This window comes from Ictalurus punctatus, chromosome 25 (genome assembly GCF_001660625.3).
Source record: "Ictalurus punctatus breed USDA103 chromosome 25, Coco_2.0, whole genome shotgun sequence".
NCBI classification, from domain to species: domain Eukaryota; kingdom Metazoa; phylum Chordata; class Actinopteri; order Siluriformes; family Ictaluridae; genus Ictalurus; species Ictalurus punctatus.
In genome coordinates this window covers 16,693,473-16,702,815 of record NC_030440.2, presented here as the reverse complement: position 1 = coordinate 16,702,815, position 9,343 = coordinate 16,693,473, and the positions used below count along the sequence as shown (strand labels likewise).

Genomic DNA, 9,343 nt, shown 5'->3' with positions numbered 1-9,343 from the left:
TCATCGTGAGCTGGATTTGGTGTGTTTATAGCGTTATAAAGTGCGCTTGTTTTCGTGTGATATTATGACGATGCTATGACCTTGCTAATGCTAACTAGCTGAACCACTGCTTTGTGGGTAAAAGGAGGGGGCGGGCTCAAAGAGTAAACAACGAAACCATTCACGTTATTCAGCTCCACCTACATAACCTGGGAGACTTAATAATCTTGAGAAAGCTCTAAATGAGTTCTACTGTGTATTCGCTCTGTAATTCTATCAGGTCTTGAGTATTAAGCTGGCTAGATCAGTGGTTTTCAAAGTGGGGGCCGCCAGGGGGCGCCTGGGGGGCCTCAACAATTTGGTGTGAAAAATAAATTCTCACTCTCAGACAACCACATACACACACACAATCAATTCCTTATGTAATGTAATGTAAAGATGTAAGATGTAATGATTAATTTTAATTAAAAAAGGGGGATATATTCAGAAGTCTGTATTTTTAATGCGTTTAAAAGACATCTTGCAAAAGGGGGGCCTCGGTCAAATGTTAATGGCGTTAGGGGGGCCTTACCCTGGAAAAGTTTGGGAACCCCTGGTCTAGATTGTTGTAAACAAAAGACGGACATGTAGGCGTCACGGCATAGAACAAACAGAATAAGACGAGAGCGAGAGAGAGAGACAGAGAAAAAAAGAGACTCAGTTACCACTTACTTCCTGCAAACTACTTCATTTGAACAAGATAAAAACAAAATATTCAAACGAGAGAGAGAGAGAGAGAGAGAGAGAGAGAGAAGAACCAGGAAATTAAACTGTTCATTGAAAAGTTAACAATTCCGAAAACTTATAAAGTAAATCAATTCTTTCATTTTAGATAACTATTAAAATGAACATTTAGCTAAATTCTCACAGAAACAGTTCAGGCCTAATCCTGAGGGAAAATAAATACATTGTTCTTCTGTAATGTTTCAAACAACAAATCTAAGCGACAGTCATCTAAATGATGAGTGCAACTTGAAAAAAATGAAATACCACTGCGTCATATAAAGAGAGAAGGCACAAAAACACAGTGATGTAAACAGAAGTGCAAAATAAACACTATTATTTTCATGTAGCTAAAGTGCATGTCGATGATGGACTTTAATATGAATAGCCTGTTAACGGTACAGTATTTTTTAAAAAAATTTTAGCGCCAAGTGACGGCGAGCGAGAAAAACAAAAATGGAGGTGAAAGATGAGGATTGTTAAGGAGGTTAACGGGTGGAAAAAAACCCCACATAACATTGGCGCAAAAAGAACACTTCAGTGCGCCGTTTAGAAAAATATGATCGGGAAAAAAAGCCCTTTTAAAGCACACAGCCAATAATGCTCTTCAGAAACGTCCTCCATACGCACGGAAGACTTCTAACAGGATCGAGCTCATCCTTCCAGTCACTCTGACATTTATTTATTTTTTACAATACAGCAGCGGAGATTTGCAGTCGCGTCGACACACGCAACCGAGCGACGATCACAGGCTGGTATTCGGCCGCGCCTGAGCGCCGAGCTGACGAGTGTGTGTAACGGTGCTTTTGGGGGGCTCGCCGTGTGTCTTTCTTGACTCGGAGACTGGAGCTAAATCAGTGCGTCTCTGATCGTCTCCGTCGGTATGACACGAGCGATCCGGCGCCGCGTCCTGGTGCTGCCTCGACGGACCTGCAGCTCTCCGCGGGGTCCGGACAGCAGAACCGAGAGAACCCGCAGCGGATGTTCGGTCCAGTCCGGAATCTGGACAAAGTGTGAGGAGTACGGACTTTGTTTGAGAAGAGCTTTATAAATTTCATAGAAGAAGGAAAACGTTTGAAAGTTACTGTATGTATTAAAAGATCGTTTCCACTGTTGTCGAATAAATATAAATGGTAATAAAGGTTCAGATCATGATTGCGGTAGATATTCCTTTCGCTCTAACTTAACTAATGAACAGCCCTTACTTTTTATTCTCTGCAGGATGCCTATACGTTTACTTCTGAGGGAGGACATCTCTGCAGTTACCTATAAAAAACAACAACATTTGGACATTTAAAAAAAAAAAAAGACATGTAAAAGCAAATAAACACATTTCCGAAACACATTTTCCTGCATTTACACCAGCAAACAAAAACGCACAGATTTACAAAATGTACAAATTCGTTAGGAGTCTGTAAATCTGAAGGATTAGCTCCAGAAAATTCCTTTTGGTTTTCAGTTTTATCTCTTCCAAGAGTCCGAGCCATTGTAAACAAGATGTAACACTGAGATGTAGAAAAGCAGAGAGCAGCTTGTGGATACTTTGGATCAAAATGTTGGTTTAAAAATGATTGCACAGAAACATTTGACTGCATCAGACCTGCTGTTTGATCATCTGAAGGTGCTGAACTTCCAGGAAGGCAGACTGTAGGGCAGCTTGAGCCCGGAGCAGTCGACCGTCCACGTCCTCCAGAGAGCTGCACAACTCGTCCTCTCTCAGAGACATGACTAACAGTTCGCTTACCTGACCTACACACACACACACACACACACAATATAACCTGTAACTATGTATAACTTGTTTATTCACCCCCCCCCCCCGAACATTTCCACATTTTGTAGAGTTACAACCTGGAATTAAAATGGCCTTCATTAGGACTAAATGTCAGGAATCTAAGCAAAACAGCCCATAATACTGAAGAATTTGTTTACATTTCCCCGTTGCCGTGAAACCCGTTAATTAATTCCGGTGCAATCGGTTACAATCACGTGATTAGTTCAACGGAGTCGACCTATGTGCAATTTGAATGTCACGTGACCTCGATATACATTCGGTCACCTGTTCCTGGAAGAACCCTGAGTTCATTAGAGAGCACACCTAAACAAAAAAAAAAATAAATCAGTGACTAGAAACGATAAAGAGAGGATTAGTCTGAGAGGCAGCCAAGTTGCCAAGGGTACCGCGCAACACAATGCTACCTCCACCATGCTTCACTGTGAAGATATATGAAATCTTTGTGGACCGCTCATCCTTAGCCCCTTGTTTCATAGGTCCCTCTTTACCCTGGGCGAACGCTTACACAAGGCACTGTACATTCTCCTATTTATACCCATGTTTTCCTGATGAGCCTTCACTTACTTTTCGGAGGATTTTTGATGTGTGTTGTTGCGTTAGGAAAATCCTGTGGAAGAAACAGAACAACTGGGATCATATTGGAACTCGTTACCATTTCCTTGTTTATTCCATAATTTATACCACACAGTGGTCTGGTCATACCTGCTTTTCCTGTTTTATTTGCGTATCAGGGATGGACTGGATTCTGTCGTGGTCAGGTTTGTCCTGCTCTGTGCAATAATTATCCGATTTCTCCGTCTTTACACAAGCCAGACTGTCTAGTGGTGTTAAGTTTTGTCGTCTTCCTAAAGCTCGGTTGTCTGATGTATTATCGTCATTAAGATCACGGATTTCCAGCCGATCTGTATCAAACTCTGCTGATCTGCTGATCCCTGAGGTGCTGCGATTCTCTCCGACATCTCTTCTTTCCCGTTCCACTGGCCATGAAGTGTGATTTGTGGTTTCCGTGGCCTCTCCGTGGTCGCGTCTCTCGGCGGGATAGGCCTCGGCCGGAGGGAAACCGCAGGCGTCTTTGCTCGACGGACTGACCGAGCGAGGTAGAGTTACAGCACCGCACTCGACGGACGCCCACTGGAAGCCTTCGTCTAACTCCAAGTGCGCAAGATCTTCAGCCACGAGTCCTTGTGGGTCAGGAGGTACCGGAGACACGAGCTCAATCCCAAACCTTCAAAAGGATGCCAAGGTTACGGCTCAAGAAACTAGAGCTGAGAATCACTATTATTTTTACTACAGTTGATTTATATATATTTTTTTAAATTACGATTAGTCATAATTTAGGTACAAAACTCTTCTTTTAAATGTTTCTCGTAGGGCTTTAAACGTATAGATCTCCGAGTCAAAGTAAGGCTGTATTTCTGTATTATAAATTCTTTATTAGAATATTTTGAGATACTGGATTTTTGATTTCCGTGAACCGTAATCATCGAGATTAAAACAAAGAAAAAAACGGCTTGAGATATTTCACTTTATGTGTAATGAATCCAGAATATATGAAAGTTTTTGAGTTAAATCACAGAAGAAGAAAAAAAAGAACTTTTCCACAATATTCTCATTTTCTGAGAGGCACCTGTAGAGGCCTGGCACGACGAGATTGTGATTTACTGCATTTTAGATAATTATATAATTAGATCTTTTTAAAGGGCTAACTAATACCGCAGTCCATTAGGATTCATTAACTAAAAACAAAAACAGAAAAACAACACAAACGGAAAAATCGTGATGAAATGACGTGAAAGAGTTTGTGAATGAATGTTACCTGTCCTCCACTCACCTGGGCATGCCCTTCTCTCTCTGCAGTTTCCTGCGTGTCGCTTCCTGATAAATCTCCTCCCAGTTGATACGCCACTGCGAGCTCTTCGAGCTGATGAGCTTCTGCAGCGCCGGCTTCAGCACACGTGACTCGGCGGCCTGACTCGGCTTCTGGGACGTGCGGATTCCCCGGGCCACTTTCAGGTTGGGTTTGTTGGCTTCCGTTTTGCTGACCGATCGACTCAACAATGTCGGGAGGACGTTCCTGGTGTGGGTAGCTTCTGGTTTCTCCTGCGGGTCAGCACCGGATGCTGGAAGGCTGTTCACCTGTTTGCGTGGAGATGACTCTGTCTTGGTCTCGCCCGCTTCAACGAACTGCGGACCGTCTGGAAGCGGCGTTTCTCTTCCGTCCTCGGTTCGCTTTAATCCGTCGCCGGTCGCAGGTCTGAGCTCGGGATCGGGATGCTGTGAAGAACCGACAGGCAGACGCTCCTCGTCCAGAGACTGCCGGATGTTGTTCAGCATTACACACAAGTGCTCCATTTGACTCTGGACCGGCTCTGGAGCACAGAGCGGTGCAGGAGCGGATGCGGACTGACTCGTACGCACGCTGTCCACTTTTTCACCACAAACAGACGGAGTTAATCTAGGCTTCACGGATGGAACATCTCTTAAACATTGCTTCTTCACGGATGCAGAATCAGAGGTGTGTGCATCACGTGATCTCTTCTGACCCAGCACGTCTTTACCCTGCTCTCTGGATGTGCACTGGCTTTGCCGTGATTCACCTTCCTCCTTCCTGCACTGAGCTATCGGATCACTTCTGAAGCCCACATCTTTCTTCAGGGGCCATGTGATGGGCTTTGATGTCTGAAAACAAAAATCGTTCCAACCTATAGTCTGGGCTCTTCTGTTGCTTATAGACCCGAGACCAGGTTCTGCGTTTATCCTTCCCTGTTTATTTTCATTATTAACTGGATACGCGACACTTTTATCGTCACTCCACCTGGATCGTGATCCCGGTGGGCCGAAACCTTTACCCAGTGTCCTCCAGTCCTGATCTTTCATCCGTGACTTCCAATTAAACGCTTCCTGGAAATTCGCTGCCATTCTTTCTTTCAGCTTTTTCAGCTTCTCTTTATTCTTCTGCTGTCTAATAGTAAAGATTGACAGAACAGATAACTCAAAGTTAAACTCAATTTAGAGCTTTCGGATCGTACATCTAATTTTCATTCCATCCATTCCTACTCTTTCGTCTAGTCTTCGGAAAAGATGCGCGGTTGGTTAATACGGTGATGTTTTTTTAGACTAACATGCCAATCGGTTATCTCAGGCTCTACCGAAGTCCTGTATACACCAGGGGTGTCCAAACTTTTTTTTTTTTTTTTTTTTTTAAATTAGACCACAACAAAATACTTGAGGGGCTTTCAGCAAAATTTTATTTTAAAGCGTCAGTATAGCGAATTTCATTTTAGTGGAATAACTAGAGCAGGGTATGAGCTGACGGCTGTAGAGGATATTAATAAATTCGGGATGATGACATCGACAGCTTTAGTTAAAGACTCACGAAAGGTTTTTCATTTCAAGCATCGCCACTTATTAGCGCTAGTAATGTTCTGTGGCCTGTGGCAGCTGTGGCTCAGGTGGCAGAGTGGGTTGGCGGTTTGATTCATGACTCCACCTGCCGAAGCGTCCTTGGGCAAGACACTGAACTCCGAGTTGCTCCCGATGGCAAGTTAGCGCCTTCCCCGGCAGCTCTGCTACCATTGGTGTGTGAGTGTGTGTGTGAATGAGACAGTGTGTAAAGCGCTTTGGAACCGCTATATAAGTGCAAACCATTTACATAAAAAGTGACCTCTTTATTTATTATTTATTTATTACCTCATTATTTATTTATTTTTTTCCTTTTTATGGAATGCCCACGATTTGTTTCATAATGTCTCATGATACAAACCCTTTACTGCACGGTGTTGCCGTTGGGCAACAATTCCTTCATCTACAATTTTTTGATAGGGAATAATAAAAAAAACACTATTTTCCTATGGAACTAGAAAAAGGGGGCTTTAATGTTAAAAAGCCATGTCACATGACCAGAAAGCGCTGTTTGCACGTCCTTTTCTGCAATCGCATGGCACGGTGAAGGTCACCATCGGAGGGCTCTCAAAATGTTTCAATATTTAGGCACAACATGTTGGCCACCTATCCCATATTCTAAGAAAGAAGTCCTGGGTCGATTAACATGGGTTCACGGGCTGCATTCGGAGCTGGGGCCGGGCTTTGGACACCCCTGGTGCACGCTGTATTGAGGCTTACTTTAACATGGAGCGGTTCCGATCTCTCTGAGCACAGAGCGCATTCAGCTCGTCGTTACTGTAATCCACGGTAAAGCCGCTCTGTCTGCGCTTCTTCAGGGAAAGCAGCTTGTGCTTGTGCGCTACGGTTTCAATGTGTTTCCTGAACCGCTCCAAGCCCGGCACGGACACATCACACGCCCAACACTTGTGCATCTGCTCCCTGAGGGGACGAGAACAATCAGACGCATTTGATCAAATGTCTACCCCACTTCGCCATACGAAGACATCATGCCACGTTTTATACTAATCAAAACGATAGAAAGATAAGCGTCTTGAGCAGCTATGGCAAACCTACCCGCCTTTAAGCCTCTCGATCGCCTCATGGTGTGAGCGGCCGTGCATGTGTTTATCCAGGTTCTGGTTAGAGAAGAGGGGAAATAATAATGTTTAAAGTTCACACATCTGTACGAGTATCGAATATGGTGGTGCTCACATGGATACGCCTTTCTGAAACTAGAAACAGAGTGGAAGTGAGAGACTGCAGGTTAAACCCGACACAATATTCCGCACTAGCCGGCACAGAAGATCCGTAAATTGCTACCAATCCGATTTTATCCGGTTCGATTCAGTTTTTTTTCTCCATGCATCATCGATATCAGAGTGATCCGATCCGAAACCGGTGTCCTCGCTGCGACAGGAGGAGATTTGTTAAACAGATGCGAGACGGCGCTACAGGTTCACGCGGATCGCGTCTTGTGTTCTCGTACGAGATCAAACCCCACTTTATACCACCATTCCCTTCAGGACTTCCTTCATGCGAGCTGTAAATCCAAAGACAAGAAATAATGTTGGAAAATCCATGGATTTCTTTAAATGTACAAATCATGCAGATCTGGAGGATGAGAGGAGCCAGAGGAGTAGACGTGTGTCGGGACCAGGGACCACCATGACATCAGACCGATAGAGAGAGAGAGAGAGAGAGAGAGAGAACAAATTCTTAGTTATGCTTTTATCCTATACAGCTTGTATACATTGAAGCGAAATGCCGTTTCTCCAGGACCATGGTGCAACACATAACAATACACAAGACTACCTAAAGCGCAAATACACAACAGCGTGAGACGAGTGCAGGACAATAAATACACAAAACGATATACGCTAATCAGCCGTAACATTAAAGCCACTGACAGGTGAAGTGAATAACACTGATTATCTCGTTACGGTGGCACGTGTCGAGGGGCGGGGTATATTTATTAGGCAGGAAGTGATCAGTCAGTTCTCGAGGTTGACGTGTTGGAAGCAGGAAAAATGGGCAAGCGTAAGGATCTGAGCGACTCTGACAAGGGCCAAACTGTGATGGTTAGACGACCGCGTCAGAGCGTCTCTAAAACAGCAGGTCTTGTGTGGTGCAGTGATTAGTACCTACCAAAAGTGGTCCAAGGAAGGACAACCAGTGAACAGGGCGACAGTGTGACCTTGCGTCCTGGCATTCATCTGGATGTTACTTTGATACGTACAACCTACCTAAACATCGTTGCAGACCAAATACACTCCTTCATGGCAACAGTATTCCCTAATGGCAGAATAAAGACTCTGAAATAAAGTTTATTCCACCAACCGGAAAGTCTCGCGTCTTCAGGACGGTGTGTCCAGTCGAGTCGGTCCATTCCTGGCTTCGTAGGCAAGCACCAGTGTTTTCATTCTGACGTAGGCAGCTATAAGAACGCCGCAAGCATTCGCGGGATTTCGGGGAACTTTGCCCGTGCACAGGAGAAGACGAGCAAGGAGCGCGTCTAACGCACTGTCCAATTCGATAAACACATCATCAGGAAAACATCCCAACTCTGATGCGAGTCAGAACTTCAGATATGAATCTCGATGCCAGTACTCATAAGCATAGAATTTGTGCATGTCTGTAGGAATAATAACCTTCTGAGCTCCATGTCTGTGATCATAACCTGTACTTGGTCATGTGGTGTAACCCACCTGGGATGTGTACTGGTGCAGACAGATGTTGCATTTTATCAGTCTTCCTTGTTTGTTCTTCTTCTTCTTCTTCTTCTTCTTCATCACTGCTGCTGAGGAGGATGATGATGGAGTATTTTTCTCACCTCCTCCTGCCACAGCAGTGGACGTTGACTTTTTCTTAGCCACTTTACAAACTGGTCTCAGTTCCCACACAACAGCAAATTGGATGGGGGATGGGGGGGGGGGGGGGGGGGGGGGGGGCTCTCTATGATGTCTACACTTGTTTTTAAAACATGCTTATTTTGTGTTTCATAATAAACGAGCCAGCCAAACTTTCCACGTGCGCGTGAATCTCACTCCCTCTTGTAAACCATAACAGTCTTGTTTAAACTGATCTGGGGTCAGAGAGTGCTCACTATTCCCTGTTTATAAACACTGCAGGCGAGCTTCGTCACTGATCCCAAATCAACTCTAACGGCTCTTCTTCGCCTCTCCGCGACTCCTGTTTCTTCTTCGTTGTTATTGAGTTAGTAACCATTTGCGGTTGTTATGCTAATATCTCCACCTAGCGTCCGAGTGGCTACATTACATCAGAACTCTCTCAAAACGATAAGTAAACATTTACATTTACATTTATTCAATTAGCAGACGCTTTTATTCAAAGCGACTTACAAATGAGAAAATATAAGCAAAGAGTAAACAGGAAGAGTAAAGATACCTGCTGGTGTTGTTGATT

At 44.2% G+C, this 9,343-nt stretch overlaps 1 protein-coding gene across 2 annotated transcripts; it reads right to left on the bottom strand.

Annotated features, from left to right (window-relative positions):
- Window positions 1-268: 268 nt before the first annotated feature.
- Window positions 269-9,129, bottom strand: znf106b (zinc finger protein 106b). Of its 2 annotated transcripts, XM_017455392.3 has the most exons (9): window positions 8,626-9,126; window positions 6,995-7,056; window positions 6,659-6,859; window positions 4,368-5,498; window positions 3,239-3,761; window positions 3,101-3,143; window positions 2,342-2,490; window positions 1,947-2,007; window positions 270-1,743 (listed from the first exon to the last, which is right to left on the bottom strand). In XM_017455392.3, exons 1-9 carry the CDS (start codon window positions 8,707-8,709, stop codon window positions 1,487-1,489), a joined length of 2,511 nt encoding a protein of 836 aa, XP_017310881.1. In that variant the 5' UTR covers window positions 8,710-9,126; the 3' UTR covers window positions 270-1,486. The 2 variants fall into 2 exon arrangements, with proteins under 2 accessions (XP_047006932.1, XP_017310881.1); XM_047150976.2 differs by lacking the exons at window positions 6,659-6,859; window positions 6,995-7,056 and having other exon boundaries at window positions 269-1,743; window positions 8,626-9,129.
- Window positions 9,130-9,343: the final 214 nt, after the last annotated feature.

Bases quoted from the DNA above. Each gene is read 5' to 3' on its own strand.
- znf106b (XM_017455392.3), bottom strand. From the start codon at position 8,709: ATGAAGAAGAAGAAGAAGAAGAAGAAGAACAAACAAGGAAGACTGATA. The intron at 7,057-8,625 runs GTGGGTTACACC...TTCTCTAACCAG, and splicing joins TGCACCAGTACACATCCCAG to AACCTGGATAAACACATGCA. The intron at 2,491-3,100 runs GTAAGTGAAGGC...GTGTGTGTGTAG, and splicing joins CATCAAAAATCCTCCGAAAA to GTCAGGTAAGCGAACTGTTA.